This window comes from Platalea leucorodia (genome assembly GCF_965183815.1).
Source record: "Platalea leucorodia genome assembly, chromosome: 2".
In the NCBI taxonomy this organism is placed as follows: domain Eukaryota; kingdom Metazoa; phylum Chordata; class Aves; order Pelecaniformes; family Threskiornithidae; genus Platalea; species Platalea leucorodia.
Genome location: NC_138824.1, coordinates 128,530,113 through 128,551,122, shown reverse-complemented (window position 1 = coordinate 128,551,122; position 21,010 = coordinate 128,530,113). Strand labels below are relative to the sequence as shown.

The 21,010-nt window shown below is 41.5% G+C and overlaps 1 protein-coding gene across 3 annotated transcripts in view; it reads right to left on the bottom strand.

Annotated features, from left to right (window-relative positions):
- Positions 1 to 21,010, bottom strand: part of GTF2E1 (general transcription factor IIE subunit 1) — a 55,267-nt gene that overhangs the window by 34,004 nt on the left and 253 nt on the right. Inside the window, exons 1-2 of one of the 3 annotated variants that reach the window (XM_082338034.1) lie at positions 20,145 to 20,926; positions 11,764 to 12,253 (exon numbers count right to left, since the gene is read on the bottom strand). In XM_082338034.1, the coding sequence (XP_082194160.1) occupies positions 11,764 to 12,223 (460 nt within the window). In that variant the 5' untranslated portion in view covers positions 12,224 to 12,253; positions 20,145 to 20,926. Of the gene's footprint in view, positions 1 to 11,763; positions 12,254 to 20,144; positions 20,927 to 21,010 lie in introns of those variants that run through there. The other 2 variants (XM_082338033.1, XM_082338035.1) reach the window with 2 other exon arrangements.

The following is a 21,010-nucleotide window of genomic DNA, read 5'->3' as shown; positions in this document are numbered from 1 at the left end:
TCAGAGCGATTTTGTATTATTGAGCTTTCTCCTGTTCTGCCAAAGCAGCTGCCTATTTCCTTCCTACACCCAGATTTCCTTTAATCATTGAAGACAGGATGCTGTGTTCTGACGAAATGCCTTTCCTGGCCATCCTGGTGGAGGGAATTAAAAGCTGTGCCAATCCTTTTGAAATGCAAATCTTCACCGAGTAGGTTTCATGCCTCTTGCTATTATTGCCTCTCCCTGAAGAGCACATGTTAGGTGGAACAGTGAACAGTGGACTGTTTACTTATCTTCTAAAATGAATATTGTCTTGCACTTGCGATCCCCTAATCTCTTCATTTTCCTCTTTCCTCCTCCCCAAATCTCACATTTTTCAAGCAAAAAAGCTTGTTACCTCTAGATGGCAAAAAAGCTTGATCCTCCAGCAGCGAAATCTTTAATTCTCTTATCTGCATAGCCAATATGGCACAATAGAATTTCTTTCTTCAAATATTAACTATTTCTGTTACCTGTTGAGATCTTAACAGAATAAACATGCAGAATAAACAGAACAAACATTCAGCCCAAATGTTATCAACAGAAAATATTTTTGAGCAACTCTATACTGATGGGAGTGGAGTTCAGAGGGGTTTTTTTTGTCTATTTGAGGAACAGAAACTGATAATTTTATACTATTTGACAATGATAGGCTAGTATCAGTAAGACCTTACAGACTCTAAGAAACTTTCAACAAATTCAGACAGAAATTTTAATGTTCATAGCCGATAACTGATTAGCAGCATGTTTAACAATACAAACCTTACCTTATTTTTGGCTTCATTTTGTAATGAGACTCAAGAAAAAAAAAAAGAAAGCAGTAAATATATTACCTACATGCATTCCCAGCTGCACCTATTCCTCAGAAAACATGGTTAGCAAGAAACAGAACGAGCACTTGGAACATTTTGTTGTTGTGGAACAACATTTTGTTGCTTGTGGAACATTTTTGTCCCTTCAAATATTTTAAATACAAATCTGTTCAACACTGGCATACACTGTGGGCTCTCCATTTCAGTTGTGCGAGTTTGAGACATACACCAGGCTGTCTGCACTTCTGATTAAAAAATGCAATGACAACCAACATACAGTCTGTGGGCAAGGAAGGACTCTCTAGAAGAATTTGCACTTGCGTTCCTCCTGCCGCCTTTTTTCAAGAGTCACTTTGCCACAAGCGTGCCTATCAGGCCACGTTTAAGTAGAACCACCAAAGCATAGATCCTTTGGGTTGGCTGCCTTGTAGGCCGTGTGTCCAGGTTCAGAAAGAGTACTTCTGAGACAATATTCCAATCCATGCACCTAACCTTTTTGAAACGTGCAACAGCTTCAGACACAGCGGAAGATCAAGCTCTCTTGTAGCTCAACAGAAGGCTAACAGAAGCAAAGAACATTTGCTTCTCCTCCTAACTTTGTAATCCACTCAGATCTCTGGACAAGTCTCCCAAATGCTGTGCCTACATTTCTCCATATACCATACTGACATTACCTTTACCTGCAACATGGATGTACACACAGCAGTTGGCCACTCTTTTGGAAAACCAGCTGTCAAATTTCTTGCCCCAAAATGTCACACAAGATAGAAGGAACCAACAACTTTCTATTAAAATGAACTTCAATATCGCTTTGAATTCGAGATTGCTGTTGGTAACCTCAAACCCATCCACCACATTTAAGAACCAGATTAAATCTGGCGGGGACACAAACAGTTATTATTTTTGTAAATGAAAGAAAGCAGATTTTGTGCACTAGCAGGTCACGTGCGGATGGCAACTGCAAAAAGTCTATGCTTGGCATGTAAGGGGATGGCGTTACTGCCAGCTGTCAAGCATTTCCATTAGGGCACCTGCGGCAGCTTCACTTGGCATGCTCCTGCAAGCAACTTCGTCCTCACAATACTCAGCTATTGTGAAAACTGGCTAGCAGAAACCATCCTCATTGGAGCCCCTGCGGCACAATTGATCAGCTCACTATAGAAACCCCATGTTTCTCACTCATTCATACAATTGATATTTCTTGGTAAGCTGGGAAACCAGTCTGAACTGACATGACAACAGAAAAAACAGCCTGAATGTTGCCAGAGGGGAAGTCGTTAATTTTTCAGACACTGTAACAGATTAGCGGAAAAGGATATTTGCCCAAACTCACAGATCAAGGATCAAATGTACAGCTCTTGAGTACAGAATTAAGTGGCAATAGAGACCAACTTTGACCTTCTTTTCAATACATGACAATGCATTCATGTCTTTGAAGTGTGAAAAGCTAAATGCAAAAAAAACCCCAACCTACAAACCCCAACCAAAACCAATCCACCAAAAAAATCCCAAAACAACAACGCGCACCCCACCCCAAAAACACACACACCCCCCCCCAACCTAAAAGCACTGGCAAGAGAAGGACTCTATTCCCTTGTCTTCCCATCCCTCAAAAGTAAGAGATTTCACTCTTCTGCCACAACTGCTTTTCATCAGGTTATTCTCAGATTCAGGCATCGGAAAAAAGATCAAAGAACAGAAGATGACTTCACTAGACACACTGAAAATTAGGCCCGCCTGAGAAGGCATCTTCCTTTAACAAGAAGCAGCTGAACTTGGAACATTTTACCTTGCAAGGTACGGTATAACATCTTACCGTGCAAGGTACGGTATAACATCTTACCGTGCAAGTTGTTACAATTTCTACTTCTGTCTGTAGAGGACCTACTTTCATCCTCAAAAAAATACTGTAAAGCTCCAAACACTCCAACTAAGTCAGAACTGCTCTAACCCTGGAACTGGCTTCAGCAAACCGTTCTGGGCACCTTTCATTTGTCTTCTAGAGTTTGCGTACAGCTTAGCAATATTTTCAAGACTTTTACCTCGACTTGTTTAAATCACATTTTGGTCAGGGCTCCCAAAAGACTCCTTCAGATGGGCAAGAAGTTTCCACTGTGCACCTCCACACAGCGGAAAGACAGACACATCTCTGGTGCATCTGAGAGGTACATGCAGAAAATGGGGGGGGGGGGGAGAAATCCTTAAGTAAAATACTTCCTCTTGAAGAAATACCAGGTGACCACAGATACTTTGCCTTTCCAACTTCACCCTCTAGAACTCGTGAATAGTTGAAGTAAAGCTGATCGAATCTACCTGATGAAGCATTTCATGGGAAAGCCCCTGTTACCACCAATCTTACAAGACTGACTTACAGACTCATGAAGGATTCATACATTACATTTCACTGTTACTATTACATTTCACTGTTACTTCATCGTGACTTACCATTTGTGGCCACCGTAATTATAGTGTGGCTATGCCGTCTCGCCACCCGTCAGGCAAGACTGACAACGCATCAGCACCATGCCTGACCTGCAGCATGCGCTGGAAGACGTATTTCAGTACAGGGTGGACACACTTGGCCCTCTGACTTCTACCCTGAGAGCACTTTGGGAGAAAACACACCATGCTGTATTATTCCCTTCTTAATTTGAAAAACAAAAAGCCACCAGCTTTTTCTGGCCAAGGACCAAGTACGGCTACACAAAGACAGTCCAGGGGCTCAGTCAGCAGTTTAAAATACATTTCTCTAGACCACTGTATGGGATACAAGCTAATAAGCTCTGCTGGGGGCCACAGCAGGTTATCAGTGGAGAATGAGGCATGCAAGGGCATAGCAGTGCTGTAACTCAGTTGTGAAATAGCAACTTGATCACAGCCTGCAAATGTATATGCGGAATTGCCTATATGTATTTATTTCGTGGGCATAGGTTAGGTAGCAAGCTCCAGGAAATTCAAAAGATAGCAACTGAATTTGCTTCTGCCTTTCACAACAACATTAATCTACATTTCGTGCTGCAGTTTCCCCTTCCTGCTGACCCGGGTTTGCAATTAGGGAAGGGAAGGAATTTAACATTTTGTGTCTTAAAAATAAAATAAAATAAAAAAAAGCACCTTCAGAACCACTTTATATTATCTAGAGGAACACCGAGTTGCTCATTCATCTCAGTGTGCAGACCATTTTTAGCCCAACTAAATTAAAAATACTGTAACAGAATTTTTGAGCATTCAAAGACATTTCTCTTGAAAAGGTAAATGAAACATTCAAACAAGGGACTGCATGAGACACACAGCAAATTATTGATCGTTCAGAAGCACCAGATGATTTAATAAGTATTCAATATAAAACTGGAAGAGAGGAATCCTTTCCTCGTCTCAGTAGGAGCTATTTCTGCTCCAGCTCATATGCACAACGTCAGCAGCTCTGAGCTGAACAGAGTTCTTCCTTCTGTCCTACTGTGAATAAATTAAGCCAGACAGTAAGCAGAGAAAGACACAACGGGACAGAGGGAATATCCAAAGGAAGCTCATTAGGAGTTAAAGAACTTTTTTTTTAAACTTCAACCAAGATGACTACGCCAAAATACCAATTGAGCCAACATACTATACCCTCGAATTGCATCCAACAGCAGAGAGACTGCAAGACAAGTAACAGGACTCTCTGTGAGCTCCTGATCTGACTTACAGATACCCATCCCTAAAAGGATGACACACGTTGCAGATGGTATTACCGAGGATGCAGTTTCGAAAGAACAGCAAGTTACTGGAGTAAAAGACAGGAATGCTGCAGTCCAGCTTTCATCACTGCAAATAGCTTAGCAATATTCACAGATTTCACAGAGATCTTCTTGCTGTTATCTATTCCAATTTGCAAAGCCAAGATAAAAGTTAAAGTGATAACCTTTACTTGAAGGGCAATTATTTCCTGCACTTCTAATAATAAAATGTCCTTTGCAGATAAAAAAAAAAATGGTATCAATACTGTAAGTCAGGGCATGAGTTTATCAGATACTTTTTTTTAATCTAAGAGACACAGCACACCAGCCAGAGGTCAGTGTGGAATACAGGGAAGTGACCAGCCACCATTCTACAGGCTACAGCTTTTCGGAGTTGCTCCAGTGACTTATAATCCTCCGGTCTGATATTCTGCATAGCACAGGCTCCAACACTGCCTTCACCTCTCTCTCCACCAAGCTGAGAGATCCATGGCTAGACTAGATAGTTACCTTTCAGACAGGGTGTCCAACCAGCAGGGAATGAGTTCAAGTTACAGATGTAACCTACACATCTCTTTGAAGTCATTCTGAAGCGGATTCTTACTTTTAGAAAATCATGCATTAATTCTGATATGTTTTTCTCAGTTTTCCCTTCCCTGTGGCTCCAGGCCTTATCAAGCTGAAGCAGAGTAAAGCTGACAGGAATACTCTTGGAGCTTTTGCCAGCAATTTGAATAGAAACAGAGAAACTAAGCAGAGCATGGGCAGTTTCCTTCTGCTGGTGTTTGCCAAAAGCTCTCAGTGGCAGCACAGACAAACAAAATGTGCCTGTAAAGTCAAGAAAAATCACACTGATGGGTTTACATACACTTGGAAAGCTAACAACAATAAAAAAAAAAAAATCTTCACAGAACTTGAAGTTGTTCAAAATGGAACTGCTCTGAATCCTTTCTTTTTCAAGGGAAGTCTCTGGCATGCCAATTTACAAAAAGACTTTTTAAGTCCTGATTCTGGCTGGTAAAAAGCTGCAAATTGTTGTAGTAGTAATATCATACAGCACATGCACAGCAGTACATGGTAGACAAAGCTATCCAGATTGCCTGCTCTGAAAATCATTGAACCTAAAGGACAAGAATCAACAGCATATAGATCAAATAGGACTGACTACATTGTGTGAATATATAGAATAAATAGCTCTAAGTGATTTATTTTTTCCAGTGGCTGGAAGGGACAGACCACAAAAAGAGATGTACCAGAAATGGACACAAGAGCTCCGCAAGAAAAGGCAAGGCAAAAAACAGGGAGAAAGGGAAGCATAAGAACAAATTAACAAAAATAGATAGGACAGGCTCAAAAGGAATTTGAATCAGATGAGGAAGATTTGAAGCTAGTGTAGAACTTGCCTGAGGAAGTGGAAATTCAAAACAAGAAGAGAAGACAGATGTGTTCTGAATAGCTCACTGGGGATGAAGTGAGAAGCTGAGCACTCAGAAGAAAAGGCAGTAGCTCTACAAGTCCACACGTAAGACCAAAGCAAAAAAATCAAGGACGAGTCAAATTTCCAGCCTCAGTAACAGGGCCCAAACCATACAAACACTCAGCTGCATACAGGCTGCCTGAACGTGAGATAAGGTGCCTTGTAACACGTACAGAAAACCAGCCTCTGAACACGTTATGTGCAATTCTGTTATGATGCACACAAATGACATGTGAGAGGCTGACAGTAAAACAGGCGGGGTTAAAATGAAATTCAAGGTGCTGTCTTCCCTTCCATTAAACTGATATTGCCACCTTCAATCTGTTCTTCCCAAATTAAATTCCATATCAGCACACAGAATAAGAAAGGGATCCAGATACACGGTATGTTACTGCTACAGTGCATCTTCAGGAACAGTAAAACAGCTACATCCAAAATCATTCACCAAACCAAGAGCAAACTGTGGGAGGGCAAAGAGCAGATAAGTAATTAGCTGCTATGACTTCCAATAACAACAAAAGACTCCAGTGATTACAACCGCAATTAAGAACATCCCAACAGCATCATCTTCTGATTCACGTTACCCACTTATCTTTCATCCGTTTCTTTCCACTATTATTCATGCCTTATCTCACTGAATGGTACAGCGAGGACACTTAATGTATAGATGTACGTAAGGGAGATCAACCGTAATTACAATTTACTGTTAACATCAAGATTTTTCTTCATAGTAACAGAAGTGAAAGAAACATAAGACTGGATAAAAATTATATTGCAAAGGTAGAGGAGAACAGAGGAAAAACTACTTCATCTAGCCTTATATTTTATTTCTAACATCAAATTCACTTGCTACGCTGGTGAGTATCCTGATGCTGCTTGGTATTTAGAATACCTAAGGAAATCCAGGGCTGAATAACAGTGTGATGCACTGCAGGATCTCATTTCTGTCACTCCTTCACTTCAACCCCACTCTGCCTTTTGCAGTTTCTAGTCACATACTTTCTTTCAAATTGACCTTGAATTTGACAGTCAACTCCAACACCACGCTAGATTTACAAATATGATTAGGGTACGAGAACAGGATACATCAGAGAGACTGTCCCCAACCAGACCCAGTTAATCACGCTACAGAACGCACGTCCATGAACATAATTTCCAGTTTTCTGACATTCAATAAATTAATCAACCCAAGCCCATATGTATAGAGAAAAGAAGACAGCTCCCTCTACTGGGTGAGACCATGCAGCTTCTCTTGTCCTTCCCACACACTCTGCAGAACAGGCGTGTGCATATTTAACTCTCCAAGAATTTTTTTTTAAAAATCCAGTCCACAAGACGGTATCGAGTTGTTTAGATCACTCTGCAATTTCAGGAACTGGCCTACAGAAACCAGATTTCTAGAGTTTTTACATTTAAAAGCACAGAGAAGAAAATTCTTCCCATAGGTCTGCGTAAGAGCCTGATGAAGTGACATCTCTAGGTGAAACACTTGAAAATCCAGTGTCCCTTATGTCAGTGTCCACTGTCAGCCCAGGTCTGGGAACAGACAGAGTTCAGCAGCATTACTCGCAGTATGCATTTAACGCGTGGCTTGTCTTACTGCTACTCAATTGAACTCTTTCTTGTACATCCCTGCCTCCAGAGATAGCTCTTACCTTGTTTAAGGGAACGGCTGCAGCTTTCCACCTGCATGAGGCTTCATCACAACGGCAGCTGCATGCAATTGCTAGCATGCAGAACAAAGAGCGATGAAATATCAGGGCACAGGTAGACAGCAGACGGTGCCACAAGTGGAAGGCAATGATCTGTATTTCAAGTGCTTATATTAGCATCTTCTAGGAAAACTACAATCTTTTCCTTTCTCAGTCATCCCATCTGAAACACGAGGCTAGAAGTCACACTTCTCATTCATACAGCAGTAGTCTTTTTCTTCCTTTAGGTCTCAAAACACTCACAAAAGTGGGTAGGAACTGTAACAACCCAGCCTGCACCAATTCCCATCAAAGGCACTGCCAGGTCAATAGGTAAACCACAAATCTGCGACCTCGTGAATGAGAAAGTTCTTCTTAACTTTGCTACAAGTTTCCACAGCAAACTTTTGCAAAATAAAAGCAGGCTGTGTCCAAGCTGTTTGCCTCTAAAAGCAGAAGTTAATGTTGCCTCCAAAGAAGCAGTATCAGTAAAAATTGCCACTGAGGGGAAAGTGTGGTATCTGGACATCTGTTCAAGCTCTTCACTTAGAACAGATGGGGCTCAAACTCACGACCTGGGCACGCCATGCTTACAGCTAGCAGGCACTTGCTGGTCATACAACCAAGTGACTCCTCCAACACAACGTGCTTCTTTCTTTTCACTTTTCAAAAGATCCCTTTGTGAGTTGAAGAAGCAGCAAAACTCTAGTTTTTTTCATCACCTTGACTTTCACCATCTGATAGTTTCTTTAACATTACACGATTCCTGTCCTTGAACTTCCTACAAGAACCAGACAATACTTGTTCAACCTTTGACAGCATAGTAAGGTTTTGGAGCTTTTTTGGGTTGAGATGTTTAACGGCAGAAAAAGGGATGGCGAAAAATGATACATAATACTTCTAAAAACAGAGATCACACTCTCAAAGTAACATTTATACCATTTAAAATCTACATTTAAAATTACCTTAGTGGCAAACGTGTTACTATATTCAAAAATATTTTTCCAAATTAACTGGATGAACAGCAACCAAAGTACATCTATACCTATGTGCCCTGAAAACATACCCTTCTTACTATCAATTATTTTCTCTCAACAGACACATTTCCACATTCCAAAACCACCAATAATCACATCTTCTGATGAAAAAATAAACACCTCAGTTTATTTAAAAAATTATTCACAAATGGAGTAAAGCACAGAGCTAAAAAAGCCTCCATTTGACAGCTGGTAACCTATACGAAACAGACCTCTGCTAAAGCCAAGAGACAGACACAGATGCTGTGGTAAAAATTAAAGAGCACTCCAGATCCAACTTATGGACAGGCTCTTCAGAAGCACTCTTAATTCACAAATTGCAATAGAATGACTACAGTCATGGAGACATTCTGGAAATCTCCTCACCGTCACCATGATAAGGAAGGGCAAGAGCAATAACCTCCTCTTCTAACCCTTTCATACTACAACAGTTGCTCAGAGTTTGCATTTGAGTTGTAACTAGGGAAGAGGAAAGTGAAGCAGAAGAAAACACAGGACATCTAACCCATCCTCATCTCTGAGTGACAACTACAAAAAGCAGACCGTGAAACAGGACGTCTTTTAACAACAGATCGCCAGTTTAATGCAGCTTGGTCTATACTAGTGCAGAGGATGCCTTCCGTGCTCTACCTGCTCCGTGGACTAACAGACTTTGGCCGCGCAGGCCTTTTAATACACAAAATTTTATCGACATGGCTGCAGTCCAGGAGCAGCTCAGGTCAACCGTGACTGAAATTCCCGTGGTTTTCAGCTACCCCTCAGCAGTTGTACTGCCCTGAGTTTCAATGAATGGGAGAGGTTTATGTAGAGCACTGATAAGGACTAAAGACATCCTTGAAAAAGGACGGCTATTCACTGTCTGATAAACCTTATTCCTCTGCATGCCTTGTCCTCATGAGCTCCCTCTGTGAGAGACCCAAAGGTGTCTCAGTTCTTTTCTAATATGAAATTCCAGAGGAGTAGGAAACATATGCAGACATCTGCACAATCCACTGCAACATACAGCAGCCATTCTCACAAAAAAACCAAACAAAATTGCCCACTTATTTACCGGGAATAGAAACAAGCAGCTATCTCATGGTCTGGAGACAGTATGAGACCTTCTTAAACAGTAACTGGAGAGCCCTATCCAAACTGGTATTCCACGTAAAAGCTCTTGAGAAACAACAGTATCATCATGCACTATCTAGACGAAGCTATCATTGACTTAAAAGTTATGTAAGGAGAAATAGAATGTACATAAATTCTAGACAGGTATGTTCTTATTGAAAGTAAGTGAAGGTAAACTGGCTATCTTGTTATTTGCATTAATACTGACAGAAACCAACTGCTGGGAATTGCTGGGAAAACAGCACTCAACCTTTCCTTCCATCAGCAAAACTGCAAAACGCTCCGTGTGCCAGCGAATGATTTTGCATCGCGAAGGCAGCCAGCGCCCGTACTGCAGACAAACCCTGGGTTGACCTCATCAGTTCCTGGAGCACAGGCCTTGCCGTCAAAGCCGAATCCCAGTCTTCTGCATCTCCTCGACAGCCGGTTCTTTGCTCTTGGAACTCACCACCCACGCAGGCCAGGAGGATTCACCTGCCAAGCGTTACAGGTCCCCTTGGGATGAGCGCCTCACACTCCCCACTATGTTTGTTCTCTGCACAGCTTCTCTATTCTCTCCTTACTGAAGCAAACTGCAGAAGCACTCTCCTCCTTCTCCCCAACACCCACAACAGTAGCTGCCACAGATGATCATTACTGTGGAGAGCATGTATAGCTTCTATACTCAGTGGTCAGTACAGAAAATCTGTGCTGGCACTGCTGGTTTGGGTGCTCCATGAGGGAACAACTTCTCCTCGGAGAGCTGTGCTGGATTACAGCAATGACTGTTATGTGACTTCGTGGATTCTGCTTCTCTAGTGCTAAATATCATTTTCATGGTTGTTCAAGTAAAAGGAGTTTCACAGCTCTTGATCATTAGAGGCAGGAAAGAGGGAAAATGATAGGCTGAACATCTGTTGGGTGTTTGCCCTTCTCCAAAGCAGATCAGACATCAGAAACCCTAGATTAAAAGCTTCAATACCACTAAACAGTGAACTTTTACAGTTTCTCATTATAACTGACACAAAGCACCACACTCCAATGTTTCTGAGAGCTCTCCTGATTTTTGCTCTTTTATTTATGTAGAAAAGTAAGATCAGGACAAAGAATTCAAAAGGAAAAACTAAAAAATAAAGAAACTAATGCAGAAGGTGGAAGCCTAACACCCAACCCCTGCTCCCTGCCTTCCCCCCAAAATAATCCCAGATTAGACTAGCAAAATAGGATCTCATCAGGTGCAGGTGTTCTTCCTTTTCTTCCCTGGCACAGAAGCACAAAGTATTTGCACTGCCCCTGCAGACAATGACACCCAGAAAAGATTCTTATTTCGTATGCATGAGGCAGATATGCACCTCCACTGAGACCGAGGCACACACTTGAAAAAGAATCTTGTTTACTCCCAACCACAGACAAGTCTATAATTAATTTCTTTTAACTTTCGTGAGACTGCTTTACACTGGGGAAACAAGGTTGTGCAGTATAATGAACTGGCTAGGAGAAAATTAAACACCAACAACTCACTCCTTGCATGACCATCTCTAAATTAAAAATTTTTTGCGTACCAAAGTCAACTACACATATGCCCTCTCTGCAAACTACCACTAACTCATACAGTTTACAGGCAAGACCAGGTTATACTGAAAAACTGTCCGCTTCTAACAAGGACAGGCTGCCTCATTCACCCTTGAATTCGACTGCGATAAGACCTCCATTTCTCTACTGCTTGTCACTCAAGCATTTTACCAACATTGCTATTTGCCTGTACAGACTGTATAAGTCCGTATACATTACTTTTCTATTTTGCTCAAACATTTACCACCTGCAGAAACAGAGTGCCCTCTAGCTCTGGCCGAACTCACGAGAAGTTTCCTAAGACTCTGTTTTCTTCCAGTCCAGCACTTACAAAGAGCATTCCGTTACCTGTACTCTTACCTGTCCTGGGGTCAAACAGCTGGTTGGCCTCCAGGTCTGTGAAAGTGCTGAAGCAAATGGGGCATTTAAAAGAGGCGCGATTGGTGGAGTCTCTTTCATCCGTCTCAATCCTCCTCCTCATGTGGTCCAGCTTGTACTTCACCACATTAACCAGAAGGCGGTAGTTGATGAAGTAGTAGTTATGACGGGTGGTTTTGCCATCTGGAGCCGTCTCTACCCTCATTCTGCATTTGATGAACTTGTCACCCTTGAGGGTGTTGAGGACAGCTCGCAACTGCTTCCTATCAAACTTAAGGAGCTCTAACATGTCCTCTTCCTTCACGCAGGGGTTCCTGATGAGAATGTCCAGAGCCAAAGCATGTTCAATGCCATAAAAGCCACGCACCACGTATTTGGCAAGGCGTTTGAGAGCTGCTGGGACCTCAGTGAGGACGTCTGGGTCAGTCATAGCAGGTTCAGATCCTGAGCTTCATGTATACTGCAAAGAAAAAAGGCAGATGGATTCTTAGCTAGTCTTCTGACTTCAGAAGTTTTGATTTACCTCACTTAGAGCTAAGAAAAGGATGGGGTGTTTTCTATTTCTCTCTCCCAAGCCCTGTACTGTCTCCTTAGGTGTTAATAATGCCAATGCTACAGAAGTAGAATTAGGAAATGGTACCTCTCATTTAAAACAAAATGATGGAAAACTTAAAAAAAGCACGCAAGAAATCAGTACCATAACATACGGCAGATTTCACTTCTACTCAGTCACAGCCAACAGAGCTGGAATAAGCAAGCTGTCCTGAAGCTGAGCTCCAGCCGACAGCTTCATGATCAGCTGAGACTTGTAGCTTGGGAGAAGCAGAACAAGGCTACAGCAAGAAAGGTCCTAAGACAGCCCAAGAGTGGAGTAGTCTTATGGCCCCAGCTGATGTCACTTCATCACACTGTAAGTAGCCTTGCCTGCTTCTACTCTTCAGACATCACTGGGCAGAGATATCACATGAGGACAGCCTGCTAGTACAGACTGGTATGCGCTCAAGCAAAAGCTCCCAGCTGCACAATGAGAACAGATAGACTTTTTCCTTACTTTCTGATAAATAGACCTTAGTCAACCGTCTGCAGCATGAAAACTGTTAGCACGACCAACTCCTACATCACAGACTGCTTCAGCCTTGATCTTAGATGAGCAAACGGGCCCTTCCAAAGGACTAATCCTTCATTTAAAGTGTCTCACATTCAGGCCTTAGAAACCCATGGATAATATAGCACAATAAATGAAGTAAAAATCAAGGCTTAGTAAACATGAAGAGATGATGTGTTTAAAAAAAAAAAAAAAAGTATTCCATGAAGTATCCCTTGAGTTACTTATCACGACTTACCGTGCTGTCTGTGACAAGACAATAATTTCTAAAGTAGTACTGTATTTTCACTTCATTTTTCTTCACCTTAACATCAAATGGCACAAATGATCGTGACAGTTATGTCAATTATGCACAATGGTCATGCTTCTGTGCCATAGACAGGATCATATATAGGATCATATCACGCAAGGAATTCCTCATATCATCACCCCTGCCACAGACGTAGCCAAAAATCAAACCCCAGCAGACAACTAACAGCGGTGATTCTTCTGAAGCACCCAGTTTTGTCCAGTGAAGAGAAAAAGGGAAGCAACTCCGTAAGGCACAGAGCAAAGGCTTACTGTCATCTCACAGGGTGGTTTTGCACATTTTCCCTCCACTCTTTCAAGTCTATGCAACTGTAGGCAATAGCAAAATTCCCCTCTACTCCTAATGCCCTTGGATTTCCATGTATGAAAGGTTCAAGATAAGTATGAAGTATTATAGGTGCTTTTGAAACACCCATTCAGGGGGTTGTACTTCCAGTCAACTTCAAATAAAACTTTGAATCGTTTCTTTCAATATGAGACTTCTGTGCTAGTTTATGAATAACCATTTCTTAGGCAAAAGGTTCCTTCAACTGAAGAAAACCCCCACACCGTAATTTGTTTGTTCGTCATTGCTAAGCAATTTTTATCCATGAACTAATACCATAAATAGTAAAACTCTGCCAATCTCAGTTTTCACTTCCATTAGATGTTTCACACACTGTATATGTACCTCCCCAGCACTCAAGTCTCAAATAAAGGAAAGAGGAGAGTGACAGCAGAAGAAAGGATCTGGATGGGTATCCTATTTTCTTCATCGCTATCATAAAACCTGTAATATCCTTTTTGACAAACAACATTACAGAACTTTTCTATACTCCCTAAACTAAGACATCCCCCTGAAATCAGCAGGCTTTACATGTAACCAAGCAGCTGATGACTCACTTCCACCAGCTAAGACTACTCAAAAATCTGGGATCATTTATCACAGTAGCTTGCCTGGATTATTTTTTGGGTTTTCTTGGTATGAGAAACACTGCCCTCTCAAAAAACTTTAAGCAACATTACCCATTGAAGCTTTACTTCTCTCCAACCCCTACCCCCTTCTGCAACTGAGGTATGCTCCCCTCAAGGGCCAGTGCAACTGCAAAGCAATTAGGCTGTGGATTTCGGAGCTTAACAGTAAGTAAATGAAGACTGTCCTGTCTTTTCTGCCTTTTGGGTAAGAAAAAACCCACCTTCATTCTTTTCTTCTAAAATGCTTCCCTGCTTGAGCTTTTTTTTTTTCTCTAACTTAGGGCCAAACAGTATTCACAGTGCTCAGACTGAAACAAACTGAACAACATCTCTTGACTGCTGGTGTGCAGGCTGAGAATAGCTCGCAGAAAACAATACTTGGGTGTCCAGCTCCAGCTTCCCTTCAAGGAAATTAAATTAAAATATGTTTATCACGTCATGAATTAGCCGCGAAACAAGTACTTCTAGAGTCAGTTAGCTTTCTTTTGCATGCCAGATACATAATGATTTATCTGACACAGTTTTACAGAGCTTTGCATTAAAGGTAAAAGTGTTAGCAATAAAAGGATGCCCCATCGTGAGTTAGGCGCACAGTATTTTTGAATCTCTAAGTCAGACCCAATCTGAATACCGTCACAGGACACTGTCCTTGAAAATCAATTTCATTCTATTGGAATTTTTACAGTCTTTCAGTCACATAAAGATAAATCTTGCTTTTCACTGAATCTGTCAGCAACATACTGATACTACACAACAATGTCGATGCAGAAGCTGGCCGGAAGCCTTTATGTATTCAAATTGATTAAATCTTATTCAGAGTTTAAGCACAGTATAACATTAATGTAAAGATCAATTTTAAATAAAACCTGGCACCCCAAAAGAGATTGAAAAAGTCAAATTTTGAAAGTCAAAAGGTTTTTAAGTGCTGATCTCAAAAACAAACAAACAAACAAACCTTCTTTCCTCACCAATTCACTGTCCCCTAAAAATTCCTTGCAGAAAAACTTGGCGATGCAACCTGTACTGGGCACAGCGACCTTCAGAACATCAGTTGTAACAAAAAAAGGAGAAAAGTGTTTTTAAAGAAGCGCATCTCGCTCTGGATACCTCATCTGAGAGCTGATGGAAAGCATTTTCTCTGCAAGGATCTCATCAGTAAGACAGCTGTGGATTTCCACAGCCGCTTTCAAAACAGGTTTAAGGTACAATTTCCCAAATAACGCACTCAAACAGCTTAAACTGAGACCTACAAGGGACCAATAAATAAAACCACCTCTAAGAGTATATACTTTTCCCTTGGTTTTCAGCAGTAGCTAGAGATTTAATAATACTTCTTAGTGTGAATCACTAGAAAATATTTTTTTTTCCATCTAGTGGAACCAGGAGTTTTTATACAATTATTTCTTCTCCTCGACTAGAGATTTTTAGCGATGTCCAAATCTATGTCCTCAGGTAACAGTGGCCATCTTGAGTGTAACACTGGTTTTCTTCCAGGCATGGATATATGGAAACACAAGCATTCTGAAAACACCACAAACCATTCTTTCCCATTAATGCCCACTTCAAAAAGTTGATTAACACAGATTAAATTCTAAATCCTGCAGAAGACAGCCTTCAGGTGAGACAATCAACTAATGAGGGTCAGCTTTAAGAAGAAAAAAAAAAAAAAAAAGGAAGAAATAAAGCCACCAAAGAACACCCTTGTCAAGCTTTGCTACACGAAAGTCAACAATGCTGAACACAACTAACTTAGCTCTAAAAATGAGCATGGACACATGTTCAGCAAACACCAGTTTTTATCGCACATTGAGGTCTGATGCCAAACTGAGCTAAAGCAAGGGCTCAAACAAGATCTGTAGCGTTGGATGAAGGACGCATTTTGCAACATCATTCTTGATAACCATGTTCTCATGTAAGCTATGTGACACAATGATGGCACAGGAGCAAGCATATATCACTGCCAGAACTCACCAGGCCAGGACCTGACAAATTGTTTCCTAGAAGCTGACATCTGGGCCACAAAGAATCCCAGGCTACAGCCTATGAGCTGCAAATCCTTACTACCTTTCACCAGGCAAGAAAGACAGTGATCCAGCTCACAAGTTGCAATCCAGTGCCACAAGAATAACAGTTTTAAATTCAAAAGCAGGGGACTTTACCATCGCATCCTTGAGCGGTGATTTCACCTTCCATCGAAGCAGTAAGTCAAGCCTGAATTAATTACGTGTGCAAAGAAATATGATAACATCTCCTAATAAGGTTTTAATGGACGTGCATCTGTTTCATAATGTCTGTACTGACCTTAATAATGTATGAACATCAAGGGATGTTGTCAGGGAAAAAAAAAAAACAAAAGAAAAACAATGGCCAAGATACATCACTATGCAGTAAGCACCTACAGCACCAATAACAAAGCACGCTGGACAGGATGATATTCAGAAACACCCAAAAGAAAAATTTCAAAATTTAAACATGGGCTTTATTAAAAGAGACAGCTACTGGGGAAACGTTCTGGGTAGTTACGCAAATATAATTCGGTATTATGGATACAGGAGGAAAGTAGATCTGTCTATGTTATCACAGTAGGACAGCAAACCTAAATACACTTTAAAAAAAAAAAATCCTCTAAATGTAAGAATATAAAAGACAACACTGCCTATAAAAGACAACACTGGGAAGAAAAACCTACAGTTCCACAATACAATCAGATCTGTTGGGTGAAGAAACTCAGGGTACAGTCTGCAAAATGGAGATCACACCTCAGGTTGAGTAAAATGTATGAGGCGTAGGTCTTGAGCATAACTAGAGATGTCAGAAAGGAAATCGAGAGGAGAGCAAGTGACCACAAAGAAACATTCAGTATGATGGAACCAAAGACCATATTAGAAGCCAGAAATTCAACTTGGCAATCACCACTGGTCAGGACTTTCCTGATGTAACATCAAAGCAACTGAACTCTTCTTCTCTATGTACAAAGGTTTCAAGAATTCTTTTGCGAACTCAAACAGGAATTATGCTAAGGCTGTTGGATCTGTTTGTCTTCCTGTTTTTCCCGACTAAAGCTGAGACAAAAAACGAAAAATGCTAAAAAGGTGATACCTAGGAGCCACAATGTAGATGAAACTAGAGCTACAAGTTATGAAAACATAAGTCAGCCAGTGAATTAACCTGAATTTTTATCCAATACCGCAAATGAACATCACCTTGTTTTAACATATAACTTTGAGGCTTATATTAATTTCACCAGTAATTTTACCTCAAAAAATTTTAATGAAGTCTCACTGTTCATATATTTGACAAGGCAAACATTTTAAAAGCGGGATCTTGAAAAAGGAAGCAGACTGCTCTTCAGACTCATTTGGGTATACAAACCCTTTACAACACCCCAAATCTCTTTTGGAGGAAAACTTGGCAGGGTTGGCTGGGAACCTAGGTCTATCAGACACACTGTTCACACTTAGAAAGGTGCTTCCTATTTTTCCCCAGATCTAATTTAAATTGTTAGTGCTCTTTTTCACTAAATCTTTGAGTCCAGGTTTTGCCGATTTGTTTGGAAAATGTTTCGGCAGGCTTCTGCCATAAGATTTTTCAAAAAGGCAAAAAAAATTACTTGCTTACACCACTGACAGCTTCTTCAGGAAAAAGCAAAATCACATTATAATAAGAGAGTCCTTCACCTGTAAATGTGGCAAGTACGACAGGCTTCTGGGAGCCAGTGTATACCATATCCCACTCCAGCAGTCACTAGCAAACACCAGATCCTAGTTTTGTAGTCTCTCACTCTAATAAAATTTAAAATTCTGTCTTCCAGAAGATGACGGGGTTAAGCTGAGAGGAGCGATACTGAATCTTCCCGAGTACAGGGAGGGAAAGCACAAATTTCAGAACTATAGTGGGAAAACATGCTATCAAGATTTTAAATGTCTGTACAATGTAACCTCAGACACTACTTGTCCCTTCCAGAAAACGGCACAGAATCTTCCATTTCCAAGTCTGCTTTTTTTGCCTTTCTCTTTAGTGAGTGGATGATCAGTGCAACATGTCCCTATTATCCAGAACTGCCTTTATCCCATATCTGTTGCAAACCCAAAGTCTTCTGGCATTTTATCAAAAGCTTACTGAATTCCATTCCCTGGAGACTTCAGGAACACTGCTGCTCAGCCTTCCTCCTGCACTATATCTTGATGAGAAATCATGTATTTTCATTGCAAGACCTGCCCTGAAGTATTAAAGGACAAAAGAACAATCTGCTTTCACTCAAATCCTACCTTCTTGTTGGCATTCTGAAACCAAGAGGCCACAGGTCTCAAAGGGTTTTCTTCACTAAAGATGAAAAGTTGTGTTGCAGCTGCACACAGATAAGCTGAAGGGCCTGGCTGAAATTAGGACATTTTCACCTAATTTCACAAGTAAAAATATATGGAACCACACACAATAGGGACACAAGGTCTGATCACGCAAGGCAGCAACTGAACAATGCAAGTCCAGGATGTAATTCTCAATCACATTCATAACCTAAAACTGACATAAACAATAGCAAGATGTCAGTAAATTAAAGGACTACCTATGTGCATGTATACAAACAGATGTAATATTCTGAAATACTTCAAATGCACATTAGCATTAACAAATTATTGACAGTTGTAGCTGTAGAAAAAAATGGAGTGCACTATTTATGGAAGACCAAACTTAGTGGTAAGAATAGTGAAGGTACCATTTCCTGTTACAGCTTAAGTCAAATGATACCCTTCCTCCCATAAAGAAGTCTTTCTTTTCCTTCCCAGCCTTCAGCCACAACCCTCGCCATTCTGTGCTAATTTTGACAGTTGCCTATTCACGTAGCAAGGTGAATCAAGTCGATAAAAAGCGAAAAACTAACATGCCAAAAAAAAGTAGGGTATTTTAGAGGGAGGGCAAGGGGGGAAAAGTTCAAGAACTGAACCATTTATGTTACCAGGCTAGAGCCTACGCAAAGCAGAGAGAAGAAAGCATGGCTAGGGATGTAGAAGAGTGAGCTTTCCCCACGTGGTGGCAAAGATGTTAAATTGACTCAATTGTAATGTGAAGCCACTAGAACTTTTTAACCATGGACATCAGAAACTTAAAATTTACACTTTGATGTGAACGTATACCAGCAGAAGAATATCTGTTATTTTGTAGACATCTCAGCATTGGCCCTCACATAATGAAGTTCTAAGGTCTTGGGGTTTTTTTAAAGGAAAAAAAGTAAGAGCATTTCTCACAAATATCAAGCCTAAGAACTCATGATTACACTGACGTACAGTGGGCTTAACCCCAGCATTCCTTGTTAAGTTTCTGACAGGAAGAAAGCAGTAATTGTTTTTCATATCCTGGCTTCAATGAGACCTCGAACACCACATTTCTCATCATGGCAGATGATGTGAGTGGTATTGTCTGACTTTCAGGAATTCCAGAAAAACAAAGATTTATGAAAGTATTAGGTTCAGAAAAGTTTTAGTGCATCAGGGTGTAGCAAACAAGTGTATATACTGTGGATCTAAGCAAGAAAGAAACAGAGAAACTAAATAACAAGATACCAGGTTAGCTTTAATTCGTGTAGTTCCTTGTTTAAAAGAACTCCCTAAAGCATCCTGTGTGAAAGTGAGCTGTTAAATAGTATCTCAAAGGAAGTGGAAGGTAGGAGTGAAACTCCCATCACCCCTTATTGCTGCCAAAGGGTATTTGCTCCTCTCCCAAGCACATGGCTCTGCCCTCTCCCATGCCAGCGCTGGCACTCACAAGACATTCCTGTGCACCAATTTGCATCACTAAAAGGCAGAAAAATACCTTTTTTTATCTTTCACTAGGTTTTTTGAGAGTTTAATCAGCTAGTGGAAGAGTCTGATGAGCAACAGAACCAGCAGATGTGAGAGGATGCCAGTGCAGGGGAAGAGATGAAAGATGAAACTCAACCTTTCGTACCTGAAAAATATTAAACCACCTATATTTCATGAAAATGTACCTTAACAGCGCACTGCTGAACACCTTTTTCAGAATGCAGATCTTCCTTATTCATTCTGAGCCACTTGCAACGATACAAGTTCGACAGTTGGACCCATTTAACAGCTTAGTGCCATTATGAGATGTGATGTTCATCTGTTTCTCAGGGAACCAGCAAGCTTGTGAAGCCAGCAGAAAACTAATGCACAAAAAGAAAGTCATCTTGCTGACCTGGAGAACTGAATGGTTTCGCTGTATGGGCTCAGCCGATGGCCAAACGTGGCACAAAGGAATGAGTTTAAAGACGTCCCTTTGGCCAGCATCAGGCTGTTGACTCGATACACCCAGCTCATTTCACGGCACCCTAGATTTGTTACGGTGTCAATTACTCCTCTGATTCCCATAATCTTGCAGCTTTCTTCAAATTACAAATTGCACAGACTTCCTAGGCTACAGTAGCAAACTAAGCTTTAAAGCCAAGCAAGCAGAGAACCCCTTCTACTATTTGCATGGCTTCCTATTCCCTACCCGCTTTTATGTGCTGAGTTTTAAACATCCGACTGTGTAGGCGCCTATGGGACCAGAGGCTTGAGGGGCTCAGCAGTATCCCTAAAACAACAAACAAGAAAACCCCCGTAAACAGCACACGAGGAGAGGCCGGCGGTGGATTGGAGCCGAAGGCGCAGCAGGGCCCCAGAGCAGCGGCCCAGCCGGACACCGCGCGGGGAGCACGGCCCCCCCCGGGCGCTGCCGGCGTGCCCGGCCCCTCCGCGGCACCCAGAAGGACGGAGGGGCCGGAGAGCCGGGTCGGGGCCTCAGGTACCCGCCGCCCAGCGCGGCGGGGCCCCGCGAGGCGGAGCGGGGGGAGGGGGCGCCCGGCCGTTTCCC